The 13,468-nt window shown below is 60.3% G+C and overlaps 1 protein-coding gene across 2 annotated transcripts; it reads left to right on the forward strand.

Annotated features, from left to right (window-relative positions):
• The first annotated feature begins 1 nt into the window (after position 1).
• On the forward strand, positions 2-13,114 carry BCL2L11 (BCL2 like 11). 2 transcript variants are annotated; one of them, XM_057433132.1, is made up of 4 exons: positions 2-91; positions 257-601; positions 8,481-8,593; positions 12,576-13,114. In XM_057433132.1, exons 2-4 carry the CDS (start codon positions 262-264, stop codon positions 12,663-12,665), a joined length of 543 nt encoding a protein of 180 aa, XP_057289115.1. In that variant the 5' UTR covers positions 2-91; positions 257-261; the 3' UTR covers positions 12,666-13,114. The 2 variants fall into 2 exon arrangements, with proteins under 2 accessions (XP_057289115.1, XP_057289116.1); XM_057433133.1 differs by lacking the exon at positions 2-91 and having other exon boundaries at positions 233-601.
• Positions 13,115-13,468: the final 354 nt, after the last annotated feature.

A 13,468-nucleotide genomic window follows, 5' to 3' on the forward strand; every position in this document is an offset into this window, starting at 1 on the left:
TCCGCGCTCACCGCCGCCAGCCGGGGCTCGGGCGCCCCGCTCCGCCTGCAGCCGGCGGGGACACCGTGAGCGGGGCGAGGGGACGGGGCGGGTGAGGGGGGGGGGGGAACGGGCGGGCGGGGGGCGGCGCGGAGCGGAGCTGCCGGCTCAGCACTTTCGGCAGAACAATGGGGCCGGGCGGGAGGGGCCGCGCCGGGGCAGGGGCAGGCGCTGCCGGTGCCGCCGCCTCACGGCGCCGCGCTCCTCCCGCAGGCAGCCCCCATGGCCAAGCAGCCCCCCGAGGTGAAGGCGCAACGCGACGGCGACGGCGGGGAGGGCCCGGGCCCGGCCGCGCAGCTGCGCCCCGGCGCTCCCGCAGCCCTGCCGGGCTCCGCCACCGCGGGGCCTCCGCCACAGCGGGGTCCCCCCGCCAGCCCCGGGCCCTTCGCCACTCGGTCGCCGCTGTTCATCTTCGTGCGGAGGTCGCCGCTGCTGTCGCGCTCCTCCAGCGGGTACTTCTCGTTCGACGCCGAGCGCAGCCCCGCGCCCCTCAGCTGCGACAAGGCCACGCAGACCCCGAGCCCCCCCTGCCAGGCGCTCAGCCACTGCCTCAGCGCCATGGGTGAGTGTGCGGGCGCGGGAGGGGGGAAGATGCGCGGGGCGGAGGGCACCGAGCACCCCGCAGCGCCCCTGCCACCGGGCCCTGCATCCCCCGCCCCGTGGCGGCACCTTCGGCTCCTCGTGTCCCTTGCACCCGGGGTTTGCAGCCGTGTGCGCGCTGCTGTGCACCTGCAGGGCGGAGAGCACCTCCCGCGTCCCACCGCGGGTAGGACCCTGGTTTGGGTTGGAAGGGACCTTAAAGCTCCTCCAGCTCCAACCCCTGCTCCCACAGGCAGGGACCCCTTCCACTAGAGCAGCTTGCTCCAAGCCCCTGTGTCCAACCTGGCCTTGAGCACTGCCAGGGATGGGGCAGCCACAGCTTCTCTGGGCACCCTGTGCCAGCGCCTCAGCACCCTCACAGGGCGGAATCGCTTCCCGGTTCCCCCGTCCTGCCCCAGCCCCCGCCGTACCTGCGGGCCGGTTGCGAAAGGCGCTGCCGGGTCCTTGAGCCGGTGCCAGGAGCGCTCCGAGGGGCCGCGGCTCCGGCTGGGAGCAGCCGGGAGCGTGGGATCCCCGCAAGATGGCCGAGGGAGCGCTGCCGCCGAGCCCCCGCTCTCCCGGCGCCGCTGCCGCGGTTCTTGCTCCCGTTGTTGTTGTTCCTCTCCGGGATGGGTCGGTCCCGGCCGCCGGAGCAGGGCCCGAGCTCTCGCTCCTTTGTGCGGTGCCCTCGGCCGGGCTCCGTGCGCGGCTGCCCGGGGGCGGAGCAGCCGCTGGCTCCCGTTGCGCTCCTCCCGAGCGCTCCGCGCCGGGTCCCGCAGGCTCCGGTGCCGCTCCCGAGCGGCTTTCCCAGGTAAGGCCGGGGCTGGCGGTGGGCAGGGAGCCTGCCGGCCCCGCCGTGCCCTCCTCCGGCCTGATGCCCCCTCACCGGAGCGAGGGGACGGTGCGCGCACGGGGGATGCCGCACCGGTAGCGCTGCCCCGGGGATGCCCAGCACCGACTCCAAGCTTTGCAGCCTCGGAGCAGCTCCTTTTTGTTGTGCTTGGGTTGTTTTTCTCCCCTCCCTGGGTAATGGCTGCGGTTACAGCTCCGTCGGGCTGCCTGCGAGATGCCCTTAGGAAAGGTTTTCTGCCCTTATTGCAGTAATTACAGCCTAATGCAAGTTTCACAACCTCGAGTAGCGCAAACACACGTGGCAAAGACGGGCAAGGATGTTGGAGAGCCCCAGCCAGCCGTTTGGCAGCAAAGTGGCTTTGGGTTTTGGGGCTCCAGGAAGAACTTGGAGTTTTCCTCGCTCCTCCTGAGCCTCCTGCTTGCAGAAAAGCTGTTGAAACGCTGGGTTTACGACAGCCTTTGTTCTGTTATTGTTGCTAAGGGCATCATTCGAAACAGCTATAAGCAGATGGAAAATACTCGAGGTATTTAAACGGGACCCTTGGCTACTCACAGACTGAGTGTGGAGTGTTTTATCCCCAGTGAGGGGCTGCACTTCCCATTGGTGGGAAGGGGCTGTGGGGTTGCCCTGCGCGGCTCTTCCTCCATCCCTTCCCTCGGCAGTGTCCCACCGTTAAGCTTTCCGCATGGAAGCGGTCAGTCCCTCTGCGAGGAAGAGAAGGGTCTCATTCTTTGTTCTGTTCTCCCGTGCTGATTTCTGTGTGTGCTGGGGCTGAGGCCGCTCTGGGAAGCGTAAGCAAGTGGCCTTTAATGATGGTGATGACAATAAACAGGCGTTTCCTGTGAGCAGGAGCAGTTTGCATGCAATGGGTGCTCCTGGCCCCTCCCGTGGGCAGCGGTCGACTGCTCCCAAGCTCATGCTCTGCCCTGAAGCTTCCTCTCCTAAATCCCATCGAACCTCCCCAAAGGTTCCAGTGGTGATGGGCCAAATAAGAGCTAAATGCCACGGAAGAGGTGAATGGGACCCTGGGGAGCTGGGGATGCCTTTGGTTGTGTGAGCTGATTGCTGGAGGAGGGGTTGTGCCAGGCATGGAGGTGGCAGCAGCGATGCTTTGGGCTGTTTTGCTTCTCAAAGGGGTGCAGCTGCCTCCAAAGCTAACGTGGGGGGAAGATAAGACTGAAGCAGCGAGGGGATGGTTTGGGATGGGAGTGGGAAGGGTTGAGGTGCTGGCTCGGTGTGTACAGGAAGGTGCTCACGGGGATGAGCAGGGATGAGTTTATTGGAGGCACAGAACAAGATGAGCCTGGGTTTTGCAGAAGGGTATGGTAAAGTGGTTCTGCCATCAAGACACCCAAGACATGACACCCCCCCTTTGGGGTGGTTGTGTGCGCCTTAGGCTGGTGTTTCAAGCCTTTGGCTCTTCACAGGAGCTGTCATTTTCTTCTGTTGGGTTTTTGGTTGAAGAGCAGCTCTGTCTAAAGGCACAGGAGTGCAGGGCTTGCAGGTGGGATTTGGGAGGTGCTCTGTAAATGGGTTTTCCCGGTGCTGTTTTGATCCTGGTGTGTTTCCTTGCCCTGTGGAATAGGGGAGCAAAGCAGCATGAACCTCTCATTGCCTGCAGAGGGGAAACCCTGGGCGTAACAGGTGAATGGAAGGGGGAAACCTTGAGCCGAGAAGCTGCTGGTGGTGTTCCTGTTGCTCTTGTTTTGGAGCTGCTGCTGTTTTCTCCCTGAGCTTTGCACGTGCTTCATCTGAAGCCATTGCCAAGGAGCTTCTCCTGGAGTGTTTGGATCATCAAGCCTGGGAGGTGGAGGTGCAGCTATCATGGAATCCCAGGCTGGTTTGTGTTGGAAGGGACCTTAAAGCTCATCCGGTTCCTCAGCACCCTCACAGGGAAGAGCTTCTGCCTAAGAGCTCAGCTCAGTCTCCCCTCTGGCAGGTTCAAGCCATTCCCCTTGGCCTGTCCCTCCATCCCTTGTCCCAAGCCCCTCTCCAGCTTTCCTGCAGCCCCTTCAGGCACTGGAGCTGCTCTCAGGTCTCCCCTTCAGGAGCCTTCTCTTGTCCCGGCTGCCCCAGCCCAGCTCTCTCAGCCTGGCTCCAGCTCTGAGTTTGGGGTTGTTTCTTTTTCCTCCTCTCATCAGGGACCGTGACATCCCCGTGCCAGTCCCGGCTGGAGCATCCCGTGTTCTACAGCGAGGTGCAGGCACCCAGGGTGCCGGTGGCTGTCACCCCGTGTCCCCATCCCCACTGCAGCCATCGTGCCACGGGTGACAGGCGCTGCATCACGGTACTGCCGCCCCCCCGAAAGCAGCTCTGACTGGTTCTGGGGCCAGTTATGACTGGACCCTTTTGAGCTGCCACTCGGCAGCACCACAGAAAGTCCTTTCTGAAAACCTCAGCCCGATTTCACTCTCAGCCACCAACCCCAGCCTGCAGCCCGAGCCGGTGAGCTCTTGGGCATGATGCTGGGGAGGGGGGGGCAACAGGGGGAGGAGAAGGGAGACCAGGGATGGAGGAGGAGAGGGGCAAGGGATGGAGGAGAGGATGCTGTGTAGATGGGTCCCTCAGCGCCATGGGTTAGCGGTGGCCTTGGCAGTGCTGGGGAGCGGTTGGACTGGAGGAGCTTAAAGGGCTTTTCCAGCCTGGTTGATGGGTAAAGGATGGAGGATGAGAGCAGGCAAAGGATGGAGAGGAGCAGTACGTTTCCCCATCCATCCATCCATCCATCATCCATCCATCCCTGTGTCCCGTTGCAGCTCTTTGCCCTATCCCCACGGTGTTTCCTCTGCTCCCGGGCAGCGCGGGCTGGCTCTGGGCACAGCAGTGGCGCTGGGGTGCTCGCCCCGCCCCAGCTGGGATCCTGTTTGCATTCCGGGCTGGAATATCGCGAGGGCGTTCATTGAGCGGCGAGGAAGGGCTGCGGGCTGCGGGCTGCGGGCCGTGTCCTGCGCTACTACGGCGTGAAAGCAAACCCGAGCCCGCAGCCAGCGGGATGGGCTTGGCTCCCCAGCGCGTTTTCCAGGCAGGTCGGAGCCAGGCCTTCAGTGAAAGCCTTCATTTACTCGGTCACTGCCTCGCTGAGCCCTCGGCTGCCCCGAGCCTGGGAGCTGCTGCGGTTCCCTTGTGGCTCCCTGGCAGCCCGCCTGCCAGCGCGCTGGGGTTGGTTCCGTGCCGGGGCTGTGTGGGGTTGGTTTGGTGCTGAGGGGGTGTGTGGGGTTGGTTTGGTGCTGTGGGGTTGTGTGGGGTTGGTTTGGTGCTGTGGGGTTGTGTGGGGTTGGTTTGGTGCTGTGGGGTTGTGTGGGGTTGGTTTGGTGCTGAGGGGTTGTGTGGGGTTGGTTTGGTGCTGAGGGTGTGTGTGGGGTTGGTTTGGTGCTGTGGGGGTGGGCTTGTGTGGGGTTGGTTCGGTGCTGAGGGGGTTGGCTTGTGTGGGGTTGGTTTGGTGCTGAGGGGTGTGTGGGGTTGGTTTGGTGCTGAGGGGGTGTGTGGGGTTGGTTTGGTGCTGAGGGGGTGAGTGGGGATGGTTTGGTGCTGAGGGGGTGTGTGGGGTTGGTTTGGTGCTGAGGGTGTGTGTGGGGTTGGTTTGGTGCTGAGGGGGTGTGGGGGGTGGGTTTGGTGCTGAGGGGGTGTGGGGGGTTGGTTTGGTGCTGAGGGGGTGTGTGGGGTTGGTTTGGTGCTGAGGGGGTGTGTGGGGGTGGTTTGGTGCTGAGGGGTTGTGTGGGGTTGGTTTGGTGCTGAGGGGGTGTGTGGGGCTGGTTTGGTGCTGAGGGGGTTGGCTTGTGTGGGGTTGGTTTGGTGCTGAGGGGGTGTGTGGGGTTGGTTCGGTGCTGAGGGGGTTGGCTTGTGTGGGGTTGGTTTGGTGCTGAGGGGGTGTGTGGGGCTGGTTTGGTGCTGAGGGGGTTGGCTTGTGTGGGGTTGGTTTGGTGCTGAGGGTGTGTGTGGGGTTGGTTTGGTGCTGAGGGGTTGTGTGGGGTTGGTTCGGTGCTGAGGGGGTTGGCTTGTGTGGGGTTGGTTTGGTGCTGAGGGTGTGTGTGGGGTTGGTTTGGTGCTGAGGGGTTGTGTGGGGTTGGTTTGGTGCTGAGGGGTTGTGTGGGGTTGGTTTGGTGCTGAGGGGTTGTGTGGGGTTGGTTCGGTGCTGAGGGGGTTGGCTTGTGTGGGGTTGGTTTGGTGCTGAGGGTGTGTGTGGGGTTGGTTTGGTGCTGAGGGGGTTGGCTTGTGTGGGGTTGGTTTGGTGCTGAGGGGTTGTGTGGGGTTGTGTGGGGTTGGTTTGGTGCTGAGGGTGTGGGGTTCGTTTGGTGCTGAGGGGTTGTGTGGGGTTGGTTTGGTGCTGACGGTGTGGGGTTCGTTTGGTGCTGAGGGGTTGTGTGGGGTTGGTTTGGTGCTGACGGTGTGGGGTTCGTTTGGTGCTGTGGGGTTGTGTGGGGTTGGTTTGGTGCTGAGGGGGTGTGTGGGGTTGGTTTGGTGCTGAGGGGGTGTGTGGGGTTGGTTTGGTGCTGTGGGGTTGTGTGGGGTTGGTTTGGTGCTGAGGGGTTGTGTGGGGTTGGTTTGGTGCTGAGGGGGTTGGCTTGTGTGGGGTTGGTTTGGTGCTGAGGGGGTTGGCTTGTGTGGGGTTGGTTTGGTGCTGAGGGGGTGTGTGGGGCTGGTTCGGTGCTGGCGGTGTGGGGTTGTGTGGGGCTGGTTTGGTGCTGAGGGGGTGTGGGGTTGTGTGGGGTTGGTTTGGTGCTGAGGGTGTGGGGTTCGTTTGGTGCTGAGGGGTTGTGTGGGGTTGGTTTGGTGCTGACGGTGTGGGGTTCGTTTGGTGCTGTGGGGTTGTGTGGGGTTGGTTTGGTGCTGAGGGGGTGTGTGGGGTTGGTTTGGTGCTGAGGGTGTGTGTGGGGTTGGTTTGGTGCTGAGGGGGTGTGTGGGGTTGGTTTGGTGCTGAGGGGGTGTGTGGGGTTGGTTTGGTGCTGAGGGGGTGTGTGGGTTTGGTTTGGTGCTGTGGGGTTGTGTGGGGTTGGTTTGGTGCTGAGGGGTTGTGTGGGGTTGGTTTGGTGCTGAGGGGGTGTGTGGGGTTGGTTTGGTGCTGAGGGGGTGTGTGGGGTTGGTTTGGTGCTGAGGGGGTGTGTGGGGTTGGTTTGGTGCTGTGGGGTTGTGTGGGGTTGGTTTGGTGCTGAGGGGTTGTGTGGGGTTGGTTTGGTGCTGAGGGGGTGTGTGGGGTTGGTTTGGTGCTGAGGGGGTGTGTGGGGTTGGTTTGGTGCTGAGGGTGTGTGTGGGGTTGGTTTGGTGCTGAGGGGGTGTGTGGGGCTGGTTCGGTGCTGAGGGGGTGTGTGGGGTTGGTTTGGTGCTGAGGGGGTGTGTGGGGTTGGTTTGGTGCTGTGGGGTTGTGTGGGGTTGGTTTGGTGCTGAGGGGTTGTGTGGGCTAGCTTAGGTGCTGAGGGCTAGAGAGGGGATGGATTGGTGCTGAGGGGTAGTGTGGGGTTGGTTTGGTGCTGAGGGGGTGTGTGGGGTTGGTTTGGTGCTGTGGGTGTTGTGTGGGGTTGGTTTGGTGCTGAGGGGTTGTGTGGGGTTGGTTTGGTGCTGGGGGTGTGTGGGGTTGGTTTGGTGCTGAGGGGGTGTGTGGGGTTGGTTTGGTGCTGAGGGGGTGTGTGGGGTTGGTTTGGTGCTGTGGGGTTGTGTGGGGTTGGTTTGGTGCTGAGGGGTTGTGTGGGGTTGGTTTGGTGCTGAGGGGGTGTGTGGAATGGTTTGGTGCCAAGGGTGTGTGTGGGGTTGTGTGGGGTTGGTTTGTCCTCTCTGCTTGGGTTTTGTTGGGGTTTCTCTTCCTTAAAGCTGTGATTCCCGCTTGGATCCTGCGCTTGGGTTGGCAGGAGGGGAAGGTGGTGGTGCAGGTACCATCGGGGGTTCTGCTGCGTCACGGGCTCCTTTCTCCTCCGCTTATCCTCAGTGCAGTGCCTTTACCACGTGTTTAGAGCTCCTTAAAACAGAGCCTGAAATACTTCTGTCTAGGAGCGCATACTGACCCAAAAGCTGCTTTTCCTCTAGAAACCAGCGCCGTTCCCTTGTGTGGGGTTTCCTTTGTGCTGCGGTGCAGGGAGATGCTCTCTGAGGGCAGCGTTCTGCAGGTGGAAGCTCCCCGTGGTTTCTGTGCACGCAGCCCCAGTTGTGGCTTTGTCCTCAGTCCGACAGAGCCAGGCGTTCCCCGGTTTCTTGTTGGGCGCTTCGGAGCCGTCTGGGGAGGAGATGTGAGAATTGGATTAAGTGATCCACGCAGAGGGGTTTTAAGGCTAGAGGAGGAGTTGCTGCTGTGCCCACAAGGCAAGGAAGTTACTGAGAAGGAGAGAGAAGAGAAGGGTTTTGCTATGGAAGGAATTGCAGAGAGGCTTCTTGGCTCTCCTCCCTATTCCAGTGTCTGAAGGGGGCTATAGGGATGCTGGGGGGGGACTCTTCATTAGGGACTGTAGCGACAGGACAAGGGGTAACGGGTTCAAACTGAAACAGGGGAAGTTTAGATTGGATCTAAGGAGGAAATTCTTTCCTGTGAGGGTGGTGAGGCACTGGAATGGGTTGCCCAGGGAGGTTGTGAATGCTCCATCCCTGGTGGTGTTCAAGGCCAGGTTGGAAATGGCCTTGGGTGCCCTGGTTTAGTGTGAGGTGTCCCTGGCCATGGCAGGGGGTTGGAACTGGATGATCTTAAGGTCCTTTCCAACCCTAACTAATCTATGGCTCTATTTAAGAGCTTGGATACGCCAGAGATGCTCCTGAGGGAAGCCTATAAAAGATGAATGAATAAAAGCCCAGTAGTGCTTTGCCTTCTCATAGACTCACAGAGCCCCAGTCTGGTTTGGGTTGAAGGGACCTTAAAGCTCCTCCAGCTCCAACCCCTGCTCCCACGGGCAGGGACCCCTTCCACTGGAGCAGCTTGCTCCAAGCCCCTGTGTCCAACCTGGCCCTGAGCGCTGCCAGGACCCCGCAGTTTGCCCCCTGTGCTCTCCCGTTGCCCCGTGTCTCACCCAGGTGCTCTCTCTGCTCCCCGCAGCCTCCCGTTGGCAGTCTCCGTCGCGAGCAGAAGACGTCCAGCCCGAGATGTGGATCGCGCAGGAGCTGCGCCGCATCGGCGACGAGTTCAACGCCTCCTCGTGTCCCAGACGGGTAACTCTCACCTCCCGCGCGCTCCCTGGGACGGGGATGTGCTGCTGGGGCATTGCGGCAGCGCTAAGTCACCTCCAGGTCGGAGCCCTTTGGGCGCAGGGCCCGCGGGGACTCCTGTAGCACCAGGGTGGTAGCGGTGTTGGTGCCCTGGGGCTGCACCCGGTGGTAGCGGGGAAGGAGCCGCTGGAAGTAGAGGCAGGGGTAGGTTGGGTGGGTTGGGGCTTTTGGGGCAGGGTGGGAAGAGCTGCTCTGGAAGTGGTGCCCGACGAGGAGCCAGCACTGGTGTTTGTAGGGAAACGCACAGGGAGGAAATGCAGCAGGGTTTGTGTCCAGCCCCTAGAAGGCTCCTGAGGAGGAGACCCTTAGAACAGCTCCAGTGCCTAAAGAGACTCCAGGAAAGCTGGAGAGGGGCTTGGGACAAGGGATGGAGGGACAGGCCAAGGGGAATGGCTTGAACCTGCCCGAGGGGAGACTGAGCTGAGCTCTTAGGCAGAAGCTCTTCCCTGTGAGGGTGCTGAGGCGCTGGCACAGGGTGCCCAGAGAAGCTGTGGCTGCCCCATCCCTGGCAGTGTTCAAGGCCAGGTTGGACACAGGGGCTTGGAGCAAGCTGCTCTGGTGGAAGGGGTCCCTGCCCGTGGCAGGGCTTGGGGCTGGAGGAGCTTTAAGCTCCCTTCAACCCAAACCAGGCTGGGTTCTGTGGCTTGCTCTCATCACTCCTTTTCCCCACAACGGATCTGAGCTGTTTTGAAACCTGTGCATTCAGAAGGCTCTGAACTCTCTCACCTTTGGGTGTTGCAACAAAAATAGGTGCCAGTACCACAAAAAAAAACCCAAAGCAGCCCCCCAGCCCCCGAGCTGCCCATCCCAGAGGGATGAAGTCACAGCAGTTCTGAGAACAGCGCTGGCAGACAGCGACTCGCCTGCCAAGTGCTGCTGCTGGAGGCGTGTTGGTGCGTGTGGTTTCTGGTCCATCCCCTCGCGCTCGCCTGTGGGAAGAGGAGTCAGCAGCACGTCAGGTAGCGATGAAGTGCTGATGTCCCGGAGCTTTATCCATCCTCCACAGCTCATGAGTCACTGCTTGCAGCGTGTTTGCTTGCTGCTCCCTGTGGTGGGTGCCTGTGGGCAGGGGCTCTCCCCGTACATGGGTGCTAGGCTGCCATGGTCCAGCGCCTTCCGTGCAGTGTGTCTGCAGCTCCTTGCTGGAGACTTCTCCCTGGCTTTGTGTTCTTGCCAAATGCTGAGGATTTCCTGACCTGCAGCAGAGTGGGAATAAGCTGTGTTTTATCCTGAATCTGGAGCGTGCGTCTTCCAACCTCCCCCATGCAGCCTGATCCCTCATGAGGGGAACCCCGCTTTTGTGGTTTAAATGGCATCTGGTCATAAAAGGACACAGAGAGCTGGGCTGGGGCAGCCGGGAGAAGAGAAGGCTCCTGAAGGGGAGACCTGAGAGCAGCTCCAGTGCCTGAAGGGGCTGCAGGAAAGCTGGAGAGGGGCTTGGGACAAGGGATGGAGGGACAGGCCAAGGGGAATGGCTTGAACCTGCCCGAGGGGAGACTGAGATGAGCTCTTAGGCAGAAGCTCTTCCCTGTGAGGGTGCTGAGGCGCTGGCACAGGGTGCCCAGAGAAGCTGTGGCTGCCCCATCCCTGGCAGTGTTCAAGGGCAGGTTGGACACAGGGGCTTGGAGCAAGCTGCTCCAGTGGAAGGGGTCCCTGCCCGTGGGAGCAGGGGTTGGAGCTGGAGGAGCTTTAAGGTCCCTTCAACCCAAACCATTCCATGAATCTATGAATTTAATGGGGGCTGAAGAAGGTTTTTCCCCACTGGTCCAAGGAGCTGGATGTACCAGCAGCAGGATGGGGGGCTGGTTCCCAGTCACAGAGCATGACCCCGGTTTGCTTGAGGCAGCTCCCAGTGCCATGGCCAAGCTCCCATCCTGCTGCCCTGAGGAGAGCACTGAAACGCAGGGGACCACGTCCTTGCTGGATGACACGAGCAGAGGCTGTCATGCATGACCCTCAAAGCACTTTGTACCCGGCTGCCTTAGCCCCTGGCTTTCTCGCTTGTCGCACCCAGAAACGGGAGGATTCAGGGCAGTTGCTGTAGAGCCGCCCCGAAGTGCTTGCTTTGTGCGCAGGTCTTTTCCTTCTGGGATTGCTGCGGAGAGGGGGGATCTGTGCAGAGCTGGGTCCCTTGCGCAGGAGGGCTTGCTGGGGCGCGGTGTGCAGCAGCACGTGCCCGCGGCACTGCCGGGCTTTGCCCTTTAAGGCTGAGGTTAGAAATGGGGAACTCTGAGCCCTGCCAGAACCGCACTTGCTGGGCAGGTCGGAGCTGTCGAACTGGTCGCGCGTTCCTCATCCTGTTCCCCATCCCGAGTCACTGCCCCTGGGAGCATCTCTTGGGCAGGGGACGGCTCGCTCCTCTTTGGCCTGGCAGAGCTCCTGGGTCCGGTGAGCGGGGATGGCCGCAGGGACCCCTTGGCTGTGGGGAGCAGCTCCGCTCCGAGGCTTTTGCTGGCAGAGGGTGCATCAGTTGGGTGCTGTGACATGCCTCAGGCTTTGCTGCCTGCAGAGGTGGAAAGTGCAACTCCTTAATGCTGGTTTTATACCTCTTTGTTAAGGAAAACCCACTTTGGGCATGTTTCTTGCACCCTTCTCTAAGCCTCTTGGGGTTTTGTACCGGTTTCTTTCCTTGCTCTGTGTGGTGAGCTGGATGAACAGCCAGATCCCATTGGGATTAGAGCAAAACAGGGTGATCCAGTGCCTCCTGTATTATCTGTGGGCCCTCTACTGTGTAAGTTAGAGGAGAAAGGAAGTTGTGTGGGGTGGGGGGGTGCAGCTCCCGGGTGGGTAAATCCCACTCGTGGGTGCTGGGATGCGATGTCCTGGGGCGCAGGGATGCGCTGGGGTGAGAGGATGCTCAGCATCATCTCCCCATGGCAACAGGGCCCCGCTGCAGGGCCGCCTGTGGGGAGGGCAGTTTGCATATCAGAGTAAACAGAGGCATTTCTCTGTCTGGGGCATGTACGGACATGATTTTACTGCACTAAATATAGCCCGAATCGGGCTGTGTGGGGAGGCGGAGGGAGGGGTGGTTCTCTGGGCTGCTCTTTCACCGTAGGAAAAAAGGCTTGAGATAAATGGTATCTGGTGGTGATTCCTTTCTCCTTGCCCTGCGTGCTGTTGGGGTCCCTTGCTCGGGGAGGGTGTGTTTTGCTGCTGTGTTGTGTGAAAGAGGCAGCGGCTGTGCCTGGAGCAGAGCGACCTCGAACCAGTGCCTGCGCAGGAGCTGCTGCTGCTCTCCCCACGTATAGATATGCATTTATATTTGGGTTGGATTTTGAATTAGGGTTTTAATTAGGAGTTTTTAATTATTATTATTTACCCTTATTTAGTTAGTTAGAATCACGGAATCAACCAGGTGGGAAAAGCCCTTTAAGCTCATCCAGCCCAACCTTCTGGGGCAGGAATTGTTCCTCAGCTCCATCTAAACCTGCCCTGGTGCAGCTTGAGGCCGTTTCCTCTTGTCCCATCCCTTGTTCCTTGGGAGCAGAGCCCAGCCCCTCCTGGCTCCATCCTCCTCTCAGGCACTTGTAGGGAGCCATCAGGTCCCCCCTGAGCCTTCTCTTCTCCACACTGAACCCCCCAGGTCCCTCAGCCCTTCCCCATCACAGTGCCCAGCGCAGGGGCACCATCCCTGCCTGGGTTTTGAAGCTGTGCTCACAGGATTTCCTGCTCCTTCACCACGTTCCAAGCCCTCCCAGCAGCATCGTGCACCCCCTGTGCAGGGACCTGCAGGTGACATCCCCATGGCTGGGAGCGGGCGGCTTTGACTCGTTGAGTGTTACAAAGCTTCCTATTGCAGGAGAACATGAAAGGGTGTTTAAATGCTTCCTGAAATGCTTGGAAACGTCTCTGTTTGTAGCAGGGGGGCCTTGTTCGCCGTCGTGCCCGTGCTTACGTTGCTTTTCCTCCTCTTTGGTTTCAGGGTTTCTTGGATAACCCGGCAGGAAACCCCCAGGTCGTCATTTTGCGCCTCCTGCGTTACATCATCCGCCTCATCTGGAGGATGCAGTGAGCGCCGGGCGCGTCCCGAGGACTTGTGTTCCCATTGGGAAAGCCCCGGGAGGACGGATGCATGGATGAACGGATGGATGGATGCGGGGCTCCCTGCACCACCCGGCTCCCATCCTGCCTCTCCCCAGGACCCATGGTGGGGCTGTCGGATGCGGGTGGGCATCCCGCACGGAGCTGGGAATCTCCAGAGCAGGACTGTGTCCGGCAGTGATGTTTACTGCTTCCTCTCCGCTCTGTTTTATGACCTTTTTATTCTCCCAAAGGAGCCTCAGAGAAAACCCTCCACAGCAGTGGGATAACGGCGTTTCCTTGGCGTCGTTCCTGGAAACCCATCGGCTTCTCCGGGATAAACCCTGCAGTGGGGAAAAGGAAAACCTGAGCCAGCTGATGGGCAGAGCTGCCTTAGTTTGCCTTGCAGAGACTCACGGAGCCCTCCCCTCTCCCTTTGCCTGCGGAAGAAGGATGGCGATGATGGAAGAAGGGCAGAGGGCTTCCAATCAGCACTTCTTTTCCCTGTAAATACCTAATGCTTCCCCAGATCCACGTTCATTTGCATCACGCAAACGGCCTATTTCCTGCTGACCGACCTTTGTTTTATACCTGTGTTTTAGTTTTCACTCTGATTTCAGGACTCAGCTGTCAGATTCCCAGGGTCCAAAATCCCACCCAACCAAAACCCCAATCCACCAGGTTGCCTTTATTGAGAAGTTCTTTCTATCAGATGTGTGCAAATGCTCATGTATTGTATGATATAATAGAGAACGTTGGTGACTCAGTCAGCAATAAGACGTACCGGAGGCAGGT

This window comes from Pezoporus wallicus, unplaced genomic scaffold, assembly GCF_028554395.1.
Source record: "Pezoporus wallicus isolate ANWC-B61680 ecotype Strahan unplaced genomic scaffold, APGP_CSIRO_Pwel_v1 contig_5416, whole genome shotgun sequence".
In the NCBI taxonomy this organism is placed as follows: domain Eukaryota; kingdom Metazoa; phylum Chordata; class Aves; order Psittaciformes; family Psittacidae; genus Pezoporus; species Pezoporus wallicus.